General features: G+C 44.7%; 1 protein-coding gene across 2 annotated transcripts in view; it reads left to right on the forward strand.

Annotated features, from left to right (window-relative positions):
- Positions 1-21,530, forward strand: part of PDE1B (phosphodiesterase 1B) — a 39,409-nt gene that overhangs the window by 16,078 nt on the left and 1,801 nt on the right. For both annotated transcript variants that reach the window (XM_072654932.1, XM_072654933.1), the window contains 13 exons: positions 9,955-10,068; positions 10,799-10,981; positions 11,818-11,884; positions 12,233-12,349; positions 15,475-15,615; positions 16,340-16,440; positions 16,557-16,682; positions 16,932-17,033; positions 18,628-18,748; positions 19,260-19,341; positions 19,785-19,893; positions 20,252-20,352; positions 20,934-21,054. In XM_072654932.1, the coding sequence (XP_072511033.1) occupies positions 9,955-10,068; positions 10,799-10,981; positions 11,818-11,884; positions 12,233-12,349; positions 15,475-15,615; positions 16,340-16,440; positions 16,557-16,682; positions 16,932-17,033; positions 18,628-18,748; positions 19,260-19,341; positions 19,785-19,893; positions 20,252-20,352; positions 20,934-21,034 (1,465 nt within the window). In that variant the 3' untranslated portion in view covers positions 21,035-21,054. The remainder of the gene's footprint in view (positions 1-9,954; positions 10,069-10,798; positions 10,982-11,817; positions 11,885-12,232; positions 12,350-15,474; positions 15,616-16,339; positions 16,441-16,556; positions 16,683-16,931; positions 17,034-18,627; positions 18,749-19,259; positions 19,342-19,784; positions 19,894-20,251; positions 20,353-20,933; positions 21,055-21,530) is intronic.

Consider the following 21,530-nt stretch of genomic DNA (forward strand, 5'->3'; position numbering starts at 1 on the left):
AGTTCTTTTTCAGCCAAGTCCCTGAACTGGACACTTTTAGGTCAAGTGTTTGATTTAGAATAAATAGATTTGTGTTCAGATTTCAGTTCCATTACTTACTACCTTGGACGTGTCATTTTACCTCTGTAGGCCTCAGTTTCCACCTCAATAAGTATTGGGTTTGTTTCATTCTTTGTTCTTGTATCCCCAGAGCCAAGCATAGTAGCTAGCACACAGTAAGCACTTAATACTTGTTTGATTAATTGATTAGATGACCTCTGAGGTCCCTTATTATCTTCACATTTGATCTCTGGACCTAGAGTCGGGAAGACCTGAATTCAAATCCTGCCTCAGATTTTTGTTTAGTCATTTTCAGTCGGGTCCGACTCTTCGTGACCCCTTTTGTGGTTTTCTTTGCAAAGATACTAGAGCAGTTTGCCATTGCCTTCTCCAGCTCATTTTTCTACAAATGAGGAAATTTGAGGCAAATGGTTAAGTGACTTTTCAAGGTCACTCAGCTCATAAGCGCCTGAGGCTAGACTTGAACTCCTGTCTTCCTGACTTCAGGTCTGGCACTCTATCCACTCTGCCACCTAGCTATAGCACTGTGCCATCCACTGTGCCACCTACCATATTAGGTCTTTCACCTCTGAATTTTTTCATCTCTAAAATGGGGATACTTATCTCCCACGATGATTATAAGAATAAAACGAGATAATATTTATAAAGTGCTTTGCAAACCATAAAACTATTATGTAAGCTAGTTATTATCATTACTATTACATTATCCCCTATGCTTGAAATGTCTTGCATCACACCTCTTCCTCCTAGAACTGTGTGTGTGTGTGGGTTCTCTTTCAAGACTTAGCTCAGGTGCTGCCTTCTGCAGAAATCATCTCCTGGTCCCCTCTAGCTACTAGTACCTTCCTTTATACATACATATGTACATACACACACACACATATATAAATTTAGTTATTTTTAGTTTTCAACATTCACTTCCATAAGTTTTAAATTTTCTCCCCTTCTTCCTTCCCAAAACAGTGGGCAATCCAACAGAGACGTTACAAATAGTAGTATCTTTTTTTTTAAGGTTTCCATGTGACTTGTAGATGTCTGGTCTAAACCTATGCATGCTATCTGGTCCATTACAGTATGTGTCCTCATGAGCAGGGAATGTTTTTGTCTAACTGCCAGGCTCAGCAGAGTCCCTGGTACGGAGGAGGAAGCCCTTTCATAAATGTTTATTGATTGAGTCTGTTACTCTACATTCTCGTAGAATTCTTGTGCTAGTCAGAATTTTAGTGAATGAGTTGGGGCTCTGGATTTGGGGTCAAAAGAGATATGGATTTCAATCTCAGTTCTGATGCTTATAAGCTGTGTGACCTTGAGTAAGTCACCTAACCACTTTGGGCCTTAGTTTCTTCATCTCTAAAATAGAAATAAGAAAGTCTCATATAAATGCGAAGTAGTCTTCTTTTGCACAGATGGGAAGATTGAGATGAAGTAAGTTGTCCAAAGTTAGATCCTAGTTTGTGCTACAACTGTGACTCAAACTCTAGTCTCCTTACTCTCAGCCAAACTAGTTCTTTACCTCCTTCCCTAACTCATCTGGCCATTCAGTGATGTGGAGAGAGAATTAGCTCTGCTGGAGACAGAACTATGGCAAGAGGGAAGGGCTGTGTATTGTACTGGGCACAGGCGATGGGTAACAGTGGCAGAGAGGGACTAGAAGAGAGAAGGGAAGGTGGAAGGAAGGAGATAAAGAAAGGGAGAGGAGAGTGAGAGGGACCTGGGGGAGGGGAAGTTGAACCTGGGAAGAACATTGAAATGGAGGGATAGGAGGAGAAGGCAGATGGTAAAGCTGAGTTTATTTTGTATGAAAAGAGGTATTGGAGGGAGAACTAAATTAGTGGTCCCTTTAAAATTTTCTAGGTCACTCTTTTCTGAAGGCTGTACCAAAAAGAATGCATTGAAATGGTAACAGGTGGGGGCAAAGTGTAGTTCTCAGGAAAGCTTTTTTGACCAAGAACATTGTGAAGTCAGAACTCTGGGGGATGGGGAAGTGAACGCTTTTTCCTTAGAAGGGCTCAAGAAGAGGAGAACAGGCTACAAACTTGTACCAGGCAGGAGGATGGATGAGATGACCTTGGAAGGACTGTGTTTGGGATCTGAAGCCTCCCAGTGGCCTGTATGTCTTTCCTAGACTCTCTTCCCCCTCCTCCTCCACCCCATACCCTTCGTTCTGTGCATCTGGATTGTGTTATGTTGAGATTTCAGTAAGATTCAGACAGACAAGAGCTTCTGGGTAGGATCAGAATGGACATTAAAGGGAGGAACCAGAAGGTGGAGAGAATTAAAGATCAATCCTCAGGCTCATCTTCCTTTAAAGTCTTTCCCTGGACCTGTTGGGTTTCAATTGTAGGGTAAAGGTGGAAGCTATGTTTGAGACAGCCTCCTGGTCATCCATCCTTCTTCCTGCCAACCGTCTTGCCTTAAGGTAGAATGGATTCCTTTTTGCTCATTGTTCCTTACCTAGAAGGATTGAGTAGGACGGCAGAGACAGTTGCCAGAAAGGGATCTATAGATCCCTAGAAATTGAAAGGGATTTAACTTTCTTAAAGTTGGTAGAGACCATAATGATCATATAAATCATACAAATTCAAAGCAGAGTCTGGGTGAATGGCATGACACAATGCTGGAATAAATGACTTAGAATGTTTTATTAATGTTTACAGCCAAAAGAGCATGGGAGGAAATGGACAGATGCAGCCAGGAATAGTTACGCATGGTCTCCCTTGCCTCTGCTGTCTTATGGGGCAACATGTTGAGTGGTATTGTGAATGCAGATGTGTGTGTTTAAGCTACTAGGGGCTTGGGATTACATAGAGTTTTCATGCAAAGGGTCTATTGTGGCAACTGTCACATTACTGATTGGACAATGGGATCAGGGAGCACTTACTGATAGCAAAAGGTGGTGGATTTCTAAAAATTAATTGGAAAGGCCTATTCAGGATGATGAAGATGGAATTATAATGATGCTACATCAGTATACCTGCTGCAGTTTTCAGCAGCCTAGAGCTGACGAGAACTAGTTATCCCCTCCACATCATTACTTTCCCTATCATAGTTTCTATGTACTGAGGGTCAACATAAGCCAGCGATGGGAAACTTGTGGCCTTAAGGTCACGTGTGGCCTTCTAGGTCCTTAAGTGTGGCCTTTTGATTGAATTCAAATTTTACACTTTAAGTATTTTACACTTTAAATACAGAAGTATTTTATACTTTAAAATTGGGATTCAGTCAAAAGGCCACACTTAAGGACCCAGAAAGCCACACGTGGCCTTAAGGCTCAGGTTCTCCACCCCTGGCATAAGCTTTTAAATGGAAATTTGGGAGGAATTTTGCAGAAACCGCAGATGACACAGAAAAAGTTTAGAAACTCAGAAATGCATAAAATATATGTATGGTATTGTATAATTTCAACACATTTTATCTGTTAATACCATAACAATTTAGACGTCTTCTCTTGTGTGAAGGGAGGGCCAAAAATTCTTTTTTTAAAATTTATTTTAAGTTTTCAACATTCATTTCCACAAAATTTTGAGTTCCAAATTTTCTCCCCATCTCTCCCTTCCCCCTGCCCCAAAAGGCCTTGCATTCTGATTGCCCTTTCCACCAACATGCCCTCCCTTCTAACACCCCTCCCTTCCCTTATCCCCATCTTCTCTCTTGTCCTGTAGGATAAGATAAATTTCTATACCCCATTATCTGTATTTCTTATTTCCCAGTTGTACACAAAAACAATTCTCAACATTTGTTCCTGAAACTTTGAATTCCAACTTTTCTTCCTTCTTCCCTCCCCACCCATCCCCACTGAGAAGGCAAGCAATTCAATATAGACTATATATGTGTAGTTTTGCAAATGACTTCCATAATAGTCATGTTGTGTAAGACTAACTATATTTCCCTCCATCCTATCCTGCCCCCCATTTCTTCTATTCTCTCTTTTGACCTTATCCCTTCGCAAGAGTGTTTACTTCTAATTGCTCCCTCCTCTCATTTGCCCTCCTTTCCATCATCCTCCCCACCCTGATTATCTCCTTCTTCCCTACTTTCCTGTAGCGTAAGATAGATTTTCATACCAAATTGAGTGAGCATGTTATTCCTTCCTTGAGCCAAATGTGTTGAGAGTAAGCATCACCGTTTTCCTCTCACTTTCCCCTTTTCCCCTCCTTTGGGAAAGCTTTTTCTTGCCTCTTCTATGAGAGATAATTTGCCCCATTCCATTTTCCCCTTTCTCCTCCTAATATATTCCTCTCTCACCCCTTAATTTATTTTTTTAGATATGATCCTTTCCTATTCAACTCATCCTGTGCTCTCTGTCTCTCTGCCTCTCTCTCTCTGTCTGTCTGTCTCTCTCTCTCTCTCTGTCTCTGTGTGTGTGTGTGTGTGTGTGTAAAATCCCTCCAACTACCCAGATACTGAGAAAAGTTTCAAGAGTTACAAATATTATCTTTCCATGTAGGAATGTAAACAGTTCAACTTTAGTAAGTCCCTTGTGATTTTTCTTTTCTGTTTACGTTTTCATGCTTCTCTTAATTCTTGTGTTTGAAAGTCAAATTTTCTTTTCAGCTCTGGTCTTTTCAACAAGAATGCTTGAAAGTCCTCTATTTCATTGAATGACCATTTTTTTCCTGAAGTATTATACTCAGTTTTGCTGGGTAGGTGATTCTTGGCTTTAATCCTAGTTCCTTTGACCTCTGGAATATCATATTCCAAGCCTTTCAGTCCCTTAATGTAGAAGCTGTTAGATCTTGTGTTATCCTGATTGTATTTCCACAGTACTTGAATTGTTTCTTTCTAATTGCTTGCAATGTTTTCTCCTTGATCTGGGAACTCTGGAATTTGGCTACAATATTCCTAGGAGTTTCTCTTTTTGGATCTCTTTCAGAAGTTGATCAGTGGATTCTTTCAATATTTATTTTGCCCTCTGGTTCTAGAATATCAGGGCAGGTTTCCTTGATAATTTCATGAAAGCTGATGTCTAGGCTTTTTTTTTTTGAGCATGGCTTTCAGGTAGTCCCATAATTTTTAAATTGTCTCTCCTGGATCTATTTTCCAGGTCAGTTGTTTTTCCAATGAGATATTTCACATTATCTTCCATTTTTTCATTCTTTTGGTTTTGTTTTGTAATTTCTTGGTTTCTCATAAAGTTATTAGCTTCCATCTGTTCCATCTAATTTTGAAAGAACCATTTTCTTCAGTGAACTTTTGAACCTCCTTTTCCATTTGACTAATTCTGCTTTTAAAAGCATTCTTTTCCTCATTGACTTTTTGGACCTCTTTTGCCAATGGAGTTAGCCTATTTTTAAAGGCATTATTTTCTTCAGCATTTTTTTGGGGTCTCTTTTAGCAAGGTGTTGACCTGCTTTTCATGATTTTCTTGCATCACTCTCATTTCTCTTCCCAATTTTTCCTCTACCTCTCTTACTTGATTTTCAAAATCCTTTTCGAGTTCTTTGATGGCCTGGGACCATTGCATATTTATTTTGGAGGTTTTGGATGCAGAAGTCTTGACTTTTGTGTCTTCCTCTGATGGTAAACATTGTTCTTCCCCATCCAGAAAGAATGGGAGAGAATACCTGTTCACCAGGAAAGTAACATTCTATAATCTTATTTTTTCCTCCTTTTTGGGCATTTTCCCAACCAGTTACTTGACTTTTGGGTCCTTTGCCAAGAGCAGGGTGTACTCTGGGGACCTATAAGTTCTCAGTTCCTCCAAGGTGGCACAATCAAGAGAGAGGAGCCTCCAGTTCTGCCACGCCCCAGGACTGTGCGTGCCTGGGGCTGAGGCTCAAATCAGCTGCTCAGTACCCCCAGAGTCTTTAAGCTGAGCCACTCCAGCAATGGACCCTGGCTACTGCCACTGCCTTTGGTGCCTGTGGGTTAAGGAATCTGTGAACCCCTGCGGCTGCTGGGGGTTTCATCCCTGAAGCCTGCTCCGGTCCTACTGTGGTCCTGCTCTTCCCAGTGCCACTCGGCCAAGACTGGGCTATGCTCCACTCCGTGTCTGGTGAGACAGACCTTTCCTGTCTGCCTTCCAGGTGACTCTGCACTAGAAATCTCCTCCTCTCTGTTGTTCTGTGGCTTCTGCTGCTCTAGAATTTGTTGAGAGTCTTTCTTTACAGGTATTTTATGGGTTGTGGGGGAAGAGCTAGAGTATGTACCTCTTTCTACTCCGCCATCTTGACTCTACCCCTGAGGGCCAAAAATTCTTACACAGAGGATTAGGGGGTGCTGTGCCCTTAACCCCCTAGCTAGAGAAGGGGTAATTGTGGATGCAATTCAAGCTTTAACTATCCCAGGGTTGTTTAGCAGGAATCACTTTTTAGATGAGGAAACAGGTCCACTGAGATGAAGTGACTTGCCTGAAGCAACACAGATAGAAATTCTTGTTGTTAATTTGAGTAAGTAGCAAAGTTGGAATTTGAACCCAGATCTTCAATTTAACATTCTTTACACTGTAGAACAGGTCATCTTTTATGAGGCCTTAAAGCCTCTCCAAACTAATTAACTATTGCCAAAAGAAATCTAGCTTTGAAGGCCCTGCAGAAAGTGCCCTGTGTTTACTGGGGTCATTGCTGCTATCTTGTTTAAGGCAGAATGGTTCCTCCTGCAGCACCTGTAGGTATCTCCCTGAGTCTCTTACCCAGCTGGCTCTAGGACTCAAGGTCACCTTGATTTGAGATGGAAAATGACAGAGGCTTTTGGCCTGGAGTGGGGAGGAGAAATATGGCAGTATGCACAAACAGGCAGGATTAATCTTGACAGTTTTCTTTGAACATCCACAGCTGGGTACCTATTACAAAAAACAGTTGTTGCTATTCAGTCTTGTCTGACTCTTTGTTGACCCCATTTGGGGTTTTCCTGGCAAAGATGCTGGAGTGGTTTGCCATTTCCTTCTCCAGCTCATTTTACAGATGAGGAAACTGACCAGGCAGGGCTAAATGGCTTGCCTGGGGTCACCCAGCTAGTAAGTTTCTGAGGCTACATTTGAACTCATGAAGATATCTCTGTGACTCCAATCTCAGCTCTCTATCTACTGTATTCCCTAGCTGCCCTTAAAAAAACAGAAAGAGAGCCACCCAAGCAATTGGCCTTTACATCGACAACAAGGGCACTGACCTTCAGTAGGGGACTGAGAGGGATGAGGGATAGGGCTGAGAAAGTGGAGGATTCTGGTTACATTAGAAAATGGGTGGGAATACCATTGGAGATGACCATGTAGACTTTTTTTTTCACCTATCTGGGATGTATTCCCCAGGATGGGTTGGGTACCTGGGAAGGGGGACAGGTAGAGAAGGAGAGAAAGTTCTGGTCAGCTGGAAAGGAAACGTTATTCCCTTAACTACTTCATACTTTCTGGCATGAGCTCCAGAGACATGCCTTGGTCTTTCTCCCTGTGGCTCTCCCATGTGGTCAGGTAGACCATTGCTTCTTCCTCAACCTAAGTGTTTATCTGTGAGAAGCTTGAGCAGGGGATGAGGAATGAGCTCCAAGCCTCCAATACACATTTTCTTCCTCCTCCCTCTCGTCTTTCTCCACAAGGAATAGTGGAGGTGCAGGGATAGAGGTGAGATTTCAGGATCACACCCTTCCAAAGGCAGAGATGGGGGATACTTACCGTCTCTTTTTTATCTCCTCTCACTTATCACCCCTTACTCCCTTCACTCCAGAAATGCTGGTCAAGACGCTGCCTAGTAGGGAAATTTGGGAGCTATTTGGAACATGGCATCTTCTCAAGTGACTGGGATTCCAGGATTTTTAGAGGGGTTTCTGATCAGGAATACTGCTGTTCTTTCTACCTCCCTTCCCCCAACCTCCTAGAGAATGGGGATTTCAGTTTCCTTCCCTGACTCATTCTCTTTCCTACCCTGACTCATGAAGTTACTTGGACCTCAGTCTCTCTCCCCTCCCTCCCTCCCTCAGTGGGAAAGGATTCACGCCTGATGGGGGATGATCCCTCAGTCCGTCACCATATCCCAGAATCTGTGCTGGTATTGGCTGGGGATAGAGGCTGAAGAAAATTTACCTTTTAAAGATCTCTTATGGACCAGACCAAAAAGAGTTTCTTCCATTCACATCCCCTTGCACCTCTACCCCAAACCCTATACAGTGGGAAAGATTGAGGTTAAACATCAAAGAAGATTCCTCAGTGGGCCAAGTCTCTGAAATGATGTATGGATATGAGGAGATTGTACTTTTAGGGAGAGTCTCCATCAGAACAGATGCTACACCCTCACCCTGCAACGTATGCAAAGGAGCATTCACTAGTGCTTTGGGGAGAATGGATTGATGCAGAGGCAGGGGGATGGCTGCAGTGACTCAGCCCAATTGGACACTTGCCACAACACAGATTTGGCAAGACAAGGCTTAGGATGCTCTTTGGCTGGCTGATGAATATTGGAATCTCAGCCTGTTAGCTCTCTTTAGCAGGAGAAAGCAGTTTAGTTGTGTGTGTGTGTGTGTGTGTGTGTGTGTCTGTGTGTCTGCATGTCTGCGTGTTTCTGCCTGAGCTCTAAATGTCTAGGGGCCTGGGGCAGGGTCTCAGTGACGTGGAAATCCTCATGCCCCACAGGGAACATTTCTGAGTGTAGTACATTTTCATTACAGAATTTATTGGTGGCTGTGACTACTGTAATATTAATAATGATAAAAAACAACTGATGTTTATAAAGAGCTTTTTGCAGATCAAAATCCATGATTTTTTTTATCTAAGTAGGTTTATAAAATATGTAATTTTCTCATTTAGTCCTCACAACAATCCTGTTTAGGTAAGAGTTACAAGTATTATTATCTCTGCTTTATACAGATGAGGAAACTGAGGCTCTGAGAAGTTAACATGATTTCTGTTTAATATACACAGCTCTAAGTATCCATGGTTGTATAGCTAGGAGGTGGATTGCATCTCTCCTCTCTCCTGAGGTCAGTCCGTCTTCCTACTAGATCAGGCTGTCTCTTGAATACTTTTAGAATAACCTGTTTTTTAATATGCAAACCAACAAATGGGGCAATGTGGAAAGGTGGAAAGTGCACTGACTGATCTGAGAATCTGAGGCCTTGGGGATCCAGAATTTGTTTCGATACCTGCTAGCTGTATGACCCTAGACAAGTCACTGAAAGATTGGTCAGTTAATAAATATTTATTCAGCACCATGTGCTAGGCACTGTGCTAAGTGGATGAGAAGGAGGGTTATCATACTGCACTATCCACTTCCCAGGGTAGTTGTGAGGGAAGTATTATAGAAATGTGAGTGGTTATTATATAATCCTGAAGGAACCTTTTTTGGGGGGGAGGGTAACACAGTTCAGCTTAGAGGAGCAGGAGCAGAGCTGGAAGCAACCTTGGAGATCATGTAGCCTAACCCCCTCATTTTACAAATGAGGAAACTGAGGTTTGCTCAGGCTACACTGGAGAGACAATGAATGTACTATAAAGAAAACAGTGCTGAACTGTGTGTGTGAAAATCTTGATTTTAGTATCACTTGTTCCTGTTTCTAGACATCTGATCTTGGCCTAGCCACTGAAACTCTCTGAGCCCCAGTTTCCTTATCTGTAAAATGGAGGTGATAATACTACTTTCATTGGCTCTCACAAGGCTGTTGTGAGGAAAAATTGCTATAAATGTGAAGTGTTACGGGCAATTCCATTTTGCAAAAGTTGTTATTTGTGTGAACTTGTGGGCATGTTTTCAGTGAGAGGAGATGAGGGTAGGTGGCCCAGAAGTGGATTGGAGGCCATGAGGTAACGGGTGTGGAATTTCACCTTAGCCCTGGATAAACGACATGCTCAGCAAAGCATTGCAGGATGGTCGGACCAAATGTGTGCTGAGCCAGAGACCAGGCTCCCTGGTGACTGTGGGACAGTCCCTGAGGTTTGCGTTCCCTTCTTTCTCTTCTTCCTCCCTGAAGGCTGCGCTACATGGTTAAGCAACTGGAGAATGGGCAAGTGAATATTGAGGAGCTGAAGAAGAATCTGGAATATACTGCTTCACTGCTGGAAGCTGTGTACATCGACGAGACCCGGTGAGGGCAGGCTAGGGAGAGAGCTAGGAGGGTGAGCGATAGAGCCAGCGGCAGGTACAGAAGAGAGGAAGGGAGGGAGGGAGGGAGGGAGGGAGGGAGGGAGGAGAGAGAGAGAGAGAGAGAGAGAGAGAGAGAGAGAGAGAGAGAGAGAGAGAGAGAGAGAGAGAGCAGAAGGAAGAGGGGTTGGAGACAGACAGGCAGTCAGACACCATGGAGGCAGGCAAAAAGAAGAGATTAGGGAGAGACAAGATCCAGGAAGACAAAAAGAGGGAAAAGCAGACAGAGAAACATCGGCATGGGAGGGAATGTAAGATCTCTTTCTTTCTCTCTCCTCTTCTCTCTCTCCTCTTGTCTCTCTTCTCTTTCCATTTCTCTCTCTCCTCTTTTCTCCCTCTCTCTCTGTCTCTCTCTCTCTGTCTCTCTCTCTCTCTCTGTCTCTCTCTCTCTCTCTCTGTCTCTCTCTCTCTCTCTCTGTCTCTCTCTGTCTCTCTCTGTCTCTCTCTGTCTCTCTCTGTCTCTCTCTCTCTCTCTCTCTCTCTCTCTCTCTCTCTCTCTCTCTCTCTCTCTCTCTCTGTCTCTCTCTCTCTCTCATGGAAACAGGGATAGAGCCTGAAACGAGGAGAAATCTGAAATAAGAACTCCAAATTGATGCTCCTTAGCATTCCTCTGGGTGGTGGGGGTAGTGGTGATCCTTCTCTGTCCATTCTTCGCTTCTCATCCTGGGTTTTAGACAAATACTGGACACTGAAGATGAGCTACAGGAGCTCCGCTCAGATGCAGTGCCCTCAGAGGTTAGGGACTGGCTGGCGTCCACCTTCACCCAACAGACTCGAGCCAAAGGTAGACGAGCGGAGGAGAAGCCAAAGTTCCGAAGCATTGTCCATGCTGTGCAGGCTGGGATATTTGTGGAGCGGTGAGGTCCTCTCCTTGCAACCCCTTCACACCTTCCCTCTTCCACTTATCCCTGCTGACTATTCAACCGATGTATTCCTTAAAACCATTTCTACCTTCTTTACCATCTATTCCACTTCTCTAGACTTTTAGCTCTTTCCAAACCTAATTCCTCAGTCTACCTGCCTCTTCACTTCCCTGCACTTTTGGACACTTTCCTTATATCCTTACAGCTCCAACTATGTGGCTGTGTAACTCTGTGTGTGTGTGTGTGTGTGTGTGTGTGTGTGTGTAGTCAGTTAGGTTGCACCATAGTGCATAGATTGCCAGATCTGGAGTCTGGAAAACTCATCTTCCTGAGTTGAAATCTGGCCTCAGATACTTACTAGTTGTGTGACCCTGGGCAAGTCACTTAACCTTGCCTCAATTTCCTCATTTGTAAAATGAGCTGGAGAAGGAAATTGCAAACTACTCCAATATCTTTGCCAAGAAAACCTCAAATAGGATCATGAAGAATTGGACACAACTGAAATGACTGAACAAAAGCATTTATATATGTATATATCTCTATATTCCCTTTCAGCCTTCTTTTTATACCTTCACACATACTTCACAGACCTCCCTTTACTTACCTTACTCCTTCTACCCATGTCCCCTTAATCATTCTTTCCTCTGCCCCTTCTTGTCATTTGTCACCTTTCATTCCCCAACCCTCACCCCTCTGCCATCTCATATCATTATTCTTCTGCTCCCTTTCTTCCCATGACAGACCCTCAGACCCTCCACTCCCTAAAATGTCCCCCTCATCCCCATATCCTCATGTATCCACCGTCACACCTTTTCCTCCCCTTCCCCTAGGATGTTCCGGAGAACCTACACCTCCGTGGGCCCCACCTATTCTAATGCTGTTATCAACTGTCTTAAGGTGATGCTCTAGAAAGCTGGTGGGGAGCTGGGAGTGTTGGGAAGAAAGGGAGGGGGTCAAAGTTTGCATCCACTGACCTGTTTCCTGCACGCTCTCTCTAGCTCTTCTACCATCTTTCCTTTTCTCAAGGAGGTGGCACCCCTCCATGGAACCCTGCTTCTGTGTCTCTCCTGTCCTAAGGGATGACCAGGGAAGGAGATGCTTGGCTTTACTTTTTTCCCTTCCTTCATCCCCTACCCTCTCTGTCCATTGGGAAGTCATTCCCAATGTTTCTCTTATTTCTGGGAGGTTCCCCTGGTTTGGGATGACCTCATTTCTTAGTCCACTGAACCCATGGTCTTCACACAGACCCTGGACCACTGGTGCTTTGATGTCTTTTCCCTGAACCGGGTGGCTGAGGACCATGCCCTGAGGACCATCGTCTTTGAGCTGTTGACTCGACACAACCTCATCAGCCGCTTCAAGGTCAGAAGTCAGTCCACATATTCCCTTCTCAGAGTAGTACTCACTTGCTCCCTCTCTGTCTCTATCTCTTTGTCTCTGTCTCTGTATGTCTCTGTCTCTTTCTCTCTCTGTCTCTGTCTGTCTCTAAGTCTCTGACTCTGTCTCTCTCTCTCTCTCATTCTTAAAAGATCCCCAGGGAAGAAGATTTTCTTAGCCTTCTCATTCAACCCGGACCACAAGGAAAAGGTCCTTGACTACTAACATCCTTGTCATGCTTTTTCATATATGTAGTCTCCAGCTAGATGTACAGATCTACAGATGTACAACTCCAGCTCATTTTACAGATGAGGAAATTGAGGCAAGGTTAAGTGACTTGTCCAGGGTCACACAGCTAGTAAGTATCAGAGGCCAGATTTCAACTCAGGAAGATGAGTTTTCCAGACTCCAGATCTGGCAATCTATGCACTGTGGTGCCACCTAACTGACTACTAACTGCTTTTTCAGCCCGTCCTTTATTGGTCTACCATTCCTGGTAATGGAGATCAGCGGCCCCTCTCCTCCTGAGATTTCCCCTTCAGAACCTGTCCAGGGCTTTGCCTGCACCTTCTTTTCTCTAGGCTGAATTTTTGCATTGCCTTCCTTGTTCTCTATAGCCTCCTCCTTTCCCCTCCAGGAGCCTCCTAGACTTCTCTTCCAGGTTTCCTCTAGACTTGGTTGAAGGCAGATGCCAGATGTTGCTTTATGGGGCCATCAGACCATCTCCAGATGTTCTCCAGGACATCCCTTTCTTGAGAAAAAAAGGAGAAAAAAATCTAGTAATTTTCAAGCTCTGGTTTCTATCCAAGAAACTTTCATGAAGAGTAGGCCCCAGGCTGAGTTGAGGATGTGCAGAGGAGAGAGCTGGAGCCAAGTCTGCTTAGCAGCTGGGCCAGGGAGAAGGGTTCAGGGGTTAAAAGTCTTCCTCTTTTGGGTCTCAGTGGAGGGAGCATCTCTGGGGAATCTGGGCAGGAAGAATTGCATCCTCATGGAAAAATCATTTGGAAGGGCAAGAAAAAATGTGTGTGTGTGTGTGTGGGGGGTGGTGGTGAGGGAGGAGGAAGGCTGTCTCTGAGCTTCAGAGGGGTGGAGCTATTGCCATGGACATTGTTTGGTAAACTTGGAGTCCAGGAGGGCTGATGTTAGCAGCTAGGGAGGTTGCATGTTCGTGTCTCTAGGGTGGGAGGTTGATTGGAGAGGGGAATTAGGTGGAGTACATCTACCCAAGAAATCTTAATCCTTCCAAGGGGTTAGTTAAAGCAATCAGTTTATTTTTCTGCTTTTACAGGGATAGATTGTGTGTGTGTGTGTGTGTGTGTGTGTGTGTGTGTGTCTGCTTGTGTGCATGCATGAGAGAGAGAGAGAGAGACAGACAGACAGACAGAGACAGAGAGAGAGACAGAGAGACAGAGAGAGAGTCAAGTGTGAATGTGTGTGTTTGTGTGTATGTCTCTTCCTTGTACCCTTAACCACATCTACCTAGCAGCTAGGCAAGGGAGACTGGTGTGTCCAGGGTTAAAACCCTCCCCCTTAAGCCTAGTCCCTTTATCCTTACCATAGAATAGTTTATAGCTTTCTGTGGTCAATGACCAGTCCTCTTGAATGCTGACATTCATCCTTCCTCCTGCAGCCCTGATCCCTTTCTTCCAAATCCCCTCTCCAGGAGGCAGGAGTGTCAGGTGGAACATGGCACTTGGAATAAAATGTCTTGGGTTTTTATCTGATTCTTTCCTTTAGTACTCACGTGACTTTGGGCAAGACATATAACCTCAAAGAGCCTCAGTTTCTTCATCTAAAGACTGGGGATAATAATAATCTGTGAATTACTTATCCCACAGAGTTATTGTGAAGAAAGGACTTTGTAAACTCTAATGTACAATAGAAATGCGAAGCAGTTATTACTGGGTAGAACCCTTCTAGTCCTCCCAAAATCAGAAAGCAAGTCTGTGCTAAATTCCGTGTCTAGCTCTTCAGGGGCTATGCTGGCTTGGAGCCTCCAAGATGAAAACAAAACTATTTGTTGGGCTCTGTCTAGATCCCCTGCATCTCTAGAATTAAGATTCCTGGGCCCTCCCACTCTGGTTTTTCTCTGTCTGAGCACCATTCTTTTGGACTCCCCCAAATTGTAGAAACCTTGGTCTGAACCTTCTTTCCTATCTTTGTTTTCTCTCGGAGCACCTGGACTGTCTCTGGCCCTCCCCTCCCTTCTTCCCCACCCTCCCACCCCAAGGGACACCATGGCAACGTCAAAAACCATTGGGTAGTTGCCATGGATACAGTTCTTTTGAATTCCCTGTATTTGGGGCACAGCCCTTCAGGGCTTGGCGGGGTTTGGCTTTGGGGTCTGAAAGACTGAATGGAGGGAGGAGTAGATCTGAGGCTTTTATCTTCCCTTACCCACCTAGCCACAACCCTCCAAATCAATCTTCCCAAGTCCAGGTTGATAACTCCTCCGTTCACCCCCTCCTTAGACCCTCCTCAGATCACCTAGGGCAGGGGTTCTTAAACTTCTGTGTGTGTCATGGAATGCAGACTGACCCCTTTGATAGTTTGGTGAAGTCTAAGGATACCTTTTCTGAGTAATGATTTTAAATGCATAAAATAAAATGTCACAGATCATAGAAAAATACAGAGGATCACAAACCCCCCAAATTACTGAAAATAAAGATGTTTTTCCATCCAAGCTAATGCTCTCTTTGAAATATACCCCCTCCCCCCCCCCCCCCCAGGATGGGAAGGAAGAATCCCACAAATCCTAATTTTTAGAAGCTTTCAGTATAATGGGATTCACACTCAGGGGTGGAAACAAGGACAGGTGTAGGAGCAGCTGAATAAGACACCTGCAGAGCAACAGAGAAAACATATTGAATGAGAGAAGATTAGTTCCATAGGTCTCTTAGGTGAAAAAAGATTTTGCTAAGGTCGTGATGTCCTTCCTTCTGTTCGCCTGATAGAACTTCTTCTGTAATTGAGTGATGGGAGGAGAAAAGAGTCTCTCTCCAGCTTTTAAAGGCTTCCTAGCAGAAGATTGCTTTACTTTTTCCTTTCCTCAGCTACCTGTCTCTTGGGCAGTTCTTCATTAAGTCTAACTTTTATCCTTCCTGCTGTAGCTTCCCACTGTGTTCTTAATGACGTTCCTGGATGCCCTGGAAGTGGGTTATGGGAAGTACAAGAATCCCTACCACAACCAGATTCACGCAGCTGATGTCACTCAAACGGTCCACTGCTTCCTCCTTCGAACGGGGATGGTGGTAGGTGTTCCTGAATCCCCAGTCCCCAGAGAAAGTCAGACATAAAAAGCAGCGTGATCTGCTTATGTTTATTTCAATTTTCTAATTTGTTTCTTAGCTTAGTGGGGTCCCTGGGGAACTGTCTCAGATTATAGCTGGAGTATGGGTGTAGGTGGGATGGGAGGATATATAGGGTATCAGAGGATCTTGGATCTTTTCCAGGGGAGTTGAAACCTCAGAAATATGAAACAGTGAGGTGATACAATGGATTGTGTATTGGACTTGGGCATCAGGAAGATCCGAGTTCAAATTCTGTCCATGATGCTTGCTGTTTGACTCCTGGTTTAACTCTGTTACTCTTAGTTTCTTCATCTGTAAAATGGAAATATAAATAGCACCTCCCTCCTAGAAATATTGTGAGGATAGAATGAAATAATATTTATAAAACATTTTGCAAGTCGTAAAGCCCACCCAGGGTGTTCCAAAAGTTTTAGTGTTGTTTTAAGTTGCTAAAACAAAATTACATTAAGACTTTTGGGACCCTTAGTGTACATGCAAATGATTATTAGCTGCTATGCTCTTCCTTAACATCAAAGCTGATGTTGTAGAAGGAAATGAAGGTGGCTGGGAGGTTTGCCCCAGGGACTGGAAGTGGGGATGTTGTGGTGGGTAACCTGAGGGTTACAGGGGAGGACTCATCCCCAGGACCTGGCTTCTCTGCCCTATTTCCTCCCCTTCCCCCAAGCACTGCCTGTCGGAGATTGAGGTCCTGGCCATCATCTTTGCTGCTGCCATCCATGACTATGAGCACACAGGCACCACCAATAGCTTCCACATCCAGACCAAGTGAGGAACTTGGGTCTGGGGTGTAGGGGAGGGATGGAGGGAGAGCCAGGGAGGGTGGAAGGCTTTGGGAGCTCTCCTAGGGCAGGGGGCTAATGCAGATGACCTTTGGCACCTAGGTCAGAATGTGCTATCCTGTACAATGACCGTTCAGTGCTAGAGAATCACCACATTAGCTCTGTCTTCCGAATGATGCAGGATGATGAGATGAACATCTTTATCAATCTCACCAAGGATGAGTTTGTGTGGGTACCCATTCCTCCTCCTTCTTGGAAATGCTTAGTTCAAACCCCTTTCCTTTTCCATCCTCTACCCCCTACCTCTCTTTGTGTAGTCCAGGGGTTGGGGAAAGAGCTTTTCACCAAGGTCGGATGATCTATCCCTTCTCTTGGTCAATTTCCCAGCCCTTCTGCTCTATCCTTCACCCTCCACCCAATCTCCCCAGGCTGGAGCTGGGCCTGAGGTGTGGACCTGAAACCTATCTTTCTGCACAGAGAGCTTCGATCCCTGGTCATTGAGATGGTGCTGGCCACAGACATGTCCTGCCACTTTCAGCAAGTCAAGTCCATGAAGACGGCCCTACAGCAGCTGGAGAGGTAGGCTAGCATGGGAAGAATGGGCTTGGGTCAGAGCAGTGGGTATATAGCAATGGGGAGTTTCATGTTGCGCCTGACCATGTACCTGCAGGGACCAACCTAGGTGAAAATATCCATTTTATGGATCTGTGGGATATGTCTATATGAGTATGTGCAAATGTACACACAGGTCTACCTGTGCTGGGGAGAGTATGGCCAGTGGGGAAGGCCTTGATCTAGGGGCTAGGAGAGCTGAGTTTCAGCCTCAGCTTCATTACTTAGTAGCTGAATGACCTTGGACAAAGACTAAAGAAAACTTTTTTATAATCCCATGTTTCGTTCTGCATTTCTGATCATAGCATTTAGAACTGGAAAAAAGGGACCTTAGAAGTAATTTAGTCCAAGAAAAGTTACATGACTCACCCAGGGTCAAAGAAGTAGTACGTAGCAGTCAATATTTGAAACCAGATCCTCTGATCTAAATATCTAATACTATACCAGACTGTGTTCTTGTGGATGAAGCTAGAAAATTATTAGAACATAATAAAAGAATGTATTCTTTTGGAGTGTAAAAAATATTCTTTTCAAATTGGAAATTGAGGGAATGCCCATCAGTTGGGGAATGACTAAGTTGTGGTATATTAGCTGAATGACCTTGAACAAATCTCAGTTTCATATCTGAAACCATGCCTGACCTCTATATTCCACATGAAAAATATCCTAGAAATGTGGGGCTGCAGTATTATTATTGTTTTTGCTTAAATATGTGTGTTTTTATTGTGAATGCAGAATTGGATAGTCCTTGGGTTTCTTGGGAGGGCGGGGACTATCTTTTGCCTCTCTAGTACTTAGCACAGTATCTGGCACATAGTAGGTGTTTAATAAATGTTTGTTGATTGATTGAGTGTGTGTGTGTGTGTGTGTGTGTGTGTGTGTGTAAGTGAACGTGAGAGCTGGGGTGCATGGAGTCAGCATAACATCATCAGGTGAAGTGTTAGGTTTGGAATTGGGAAAATCTGGGTTCAAATCTTACCCCAAACACTTCCTAGTCCTGTGAATGTGAGCAAGTCACTTCACTCTCTTTGCCTCAGAGAAATCCCTGGAATTTGTCTATTAAGTAGTGATAGAGGTGGTCTGTGTTGTTGAAAGGAGATTCCACCCAGGTGATTCCCTACCAAATGGAATTATAGATGCTTTTTGTGTTAGAGTAGAAGAAAATGATCTGAGCAGGCATGTGGACAGGTCCTGAGTGTGTTTTAAACATACATGCATATATATATATGTATTATATATATATATGATATATACCTGCAACACATGTGTATACCTAGGTAGGTATACTTGTGCATACATATGTATATGTACATATGACTATATGTGTATACATACACATGCACACACAAAAAAGTACATATACACCTCCCACATAATTCTGTATGTGGACAGTCCTCCAGTCTGTGTTGTGTTTGTAGTGTTTGTATGAGGAAGTTCCTGAATGTCTATGGCGTCTCATATTTGAGGATGTGCCTGGGTGGGGATTGGTCCTCCCTGAGGCCATGTGTGAGTGGGTGCCCTAGGGGTTCTTCTCAAGAACCACCAATCTTTCACATCTCAGGATCGACAAATCCAAGGCTCTGTCCCTCTTGCTCCATGCTGCCGACATTAGTCACCCTACCAAGCAGTGGTCAGTCCATAGCCGGTGGACCAAGGCCCTCATGGAAGAATTCTTCCGGCAGGTATGTGATCAGTGTGGCACTCTGTCTCTCTCTGTCTCTCTGGCAGCAGGACTTTTCTCTTGCCCATACTGAATAGGAATGAGAGGAAGGCAAGAAGCAGGGAAATGGTGTGTGTGGGAGAGGTGTCTGGGCTTTTCAATTGAATTTTGACCCCAGGTTCCTTCTTCCTGTTCTGGACCTTCACAGTAATATCCTTAACCTTCCAGCTGTTCTCTCAGGACTGAACACTCCCTCATTCAATAAATTAAAAAAAAAAAAACATTTTTACTCTGCATATCCAATGACAATAATAACTGGGGCTGCTTTGACTAGCCCTTGAATGTCTTAGATTTTCAAATGAAAGGCACAGAAATTACTCTGAGGCCCCTCTTTTCCTTTTCCAGAGTCCCCTCCCCCAACCCTGCCCCTGAGCTCGAGACCTTGCCTCCCAGCATCCCCTAGCCCATCCCTGAAAAAACCTCAGGTTAGCCTGGAATGTTCTATCTCCCCCTACCTCCCCTCTTTCTCCTAGGGGGACAAAGAGGCAGAGCTGGGTCTGCCCTTCTCCCCACTCTGCGACCGAACTTCTACCCTGGTGGCTCAGTCCCAGATCGGTGAGTGACCACCAGACTTTGCAGGGAGGAGAGGTTGGGGGGTGGGAGGTGGTAGTGGGGGAGAATGAAGGCCAGGGCTGGGTCTTCCTGAAACCAGGGCCAGATAGTTTCTAAACCCTACCTGCCTTCACCTGAGCTGTGGTTCAGTAGGGCTCTATGGGACTGATTGATCATAAAGCTTTCTTGTGTGGCTTGTATGGGAAGTCCCTAGTCCAGGGGTGGGGAACCTTCAGCCTTGAGACCACATATGGACTTCTAGGTCTTCAAGTATGGCCCTTTGACTGAATCTTGTGTTTGGATTCAAACAAAACCCTCCCTCACCCCTGCTCTAGTCCCTGAGGGTCAGAATCTTGTTCAGCTTTGAATTGAAGCAGGACCATTGCCACTCCATTCACCCACTGGTCCAACTTTTCTTCTGCCCCCTTTCCCCTCCCCCTATGCAGGATTCATTGACTTCATTGTGGAACCCACTTTCTCTGTTCTGACGGATGTGGCAGAGAAGAGTGTCCAGCCCTTGGTAGACGAGGGCTCTAAGACAAAGATGAAACCTAGGTGAGGGCTTCTGGGAGGAACCTTCAATATCTAGTTCTCAAGGGATGCCCAGATTTTTTGTCTTTGGGGAGGGTGTTAGGAGGCCCACAGAGAAGCCAGGATCAAGTTCATCATTACTTGGATAGTTGATTTCCACCTGGTTTCCTCTTCTCCTCCACCCTTTCTTCATGGCCACGTTCTGTGTTTGTGGGGAGGGGGAGCCAGGAAGTAGTCTTGCATTTGCTTGGCATGGGGTACAACAGTAGGAGACATCCAGGGTCCGCAGGACTGGTTGGGGGTGGGGAAGGGATTTCTATCTAGGATGGGATTTCCCATACATGGCTCCCAGAGGTGTCAGCCCTCTCTGGATTTCTTCTAGGGAACCTGGGGACCTCAACCCTGACCTGGTCAGCTTTCGTACCACCTGGACCAAATACATTCAGGAGAACAAGCAGAAATGGAAAGAACGAGCAGCTAGTGGTAGGTGCCAGGTCCTGGTTGGGGGAGGAGTGCCAGAGAGAAAAGGAAGAGGGGTAAATCTTGATTCTATCCTTTCTTAAACTGACAGGAGAGGAGGGGTCTTGCCCTCCAGGTATCCTAGTCCCCTTGTCCCCTCCCCTCAAAGAGGGAGGGCAGAACAAGAGGAAATGTCCTGCAAATGGAATAGGAGAGAGTCAAGCTAGATTTCAGGAAGGACTTGAGAGACAGCCAAAGTAATCATGCTAATACTACGAATAACATACTAACGTACTATATATACTAACATACCAATATACTAACATAACATAATACTACAAATAACAGCAGTTTAAGGTTTACAAAGTAAATTTGTCAGACAGGCACTTGAAGTATTATTGTCTACTCTTTTCACACGTGGAAACTGAGTCTGAGGGAGACTTGTCCTGGGATGAGGACTGAGTAGGTTTTTAAGGCACTGGAAGAATTCTCTCCTATGAGATGGAGGTTAAATAGAAATGAAGTGACTATGCTGGATCTGGGACAGCCCTAGATCTGGGACTTGGGAAGGTAGGACATCTCTCTCTTATCCACTGCTCCATCAGGCATCACCAATCAGACTTCCATTGATGAGCTGTCCCCATGTGAAGAGGAGGCTCCTTCATCCCCAGCCAAGGAGCTCAATCAGAACGGGAACCTGGATTAGCTGCCTGGGCCCAGGCTCAGGTGAGCATAGGCAGGGAGAGGTGGGGTGGTTCAGCTCCGGGCAGGACTAGGGCTGATAGATTCTGAGATTCCTCGGGAAAGGCCATCTGCCTCTGCCTCTTGCTATCACAGGATGCTAGAGTTAAGGGATCTTAGGAGATTCAAGTCTTTCATTTTGCAGATGGGAAAACTGAGGCCCGGAGCACTGTAGCATAGTAGAGTATCAATAACAATAATGCTAACTAGCATTTATGTGTCAATTTAAGGTTTGCACGGCTCATTATGTGGTATCTCATTTAATTTTCACAACCACACTGGGAGGCAGGTATTGTGGGTATTATCTCCGTTTTACAGATAAGGAAACTGACATTGAGGCAAGATTTGAATCTAGGTCCTATGGATGCCAAACCCAATAGAGCCACTTAGCTGCATGACTTGCCCAAGGTCACAGAGCAAGTCATTGACAGAGTTGGGACTGTAATCACCAGGTGTCCTGA

Source organism: Notamacropus eugenii, chromosome 3 (genome assembly GCF_028372415.1).
Source record: "Notamacropus eugenii isolate mMacEug1 chromosome 3, mMacEug1.pri_v2, whole genome shotgun sequence".
Lineage (NCBI taxonomy): Eukaryota > Metazoa > Chordata > Mammalia > Diprotodontia > Macropodidae > Notamacropus > Notamacropus eugenii.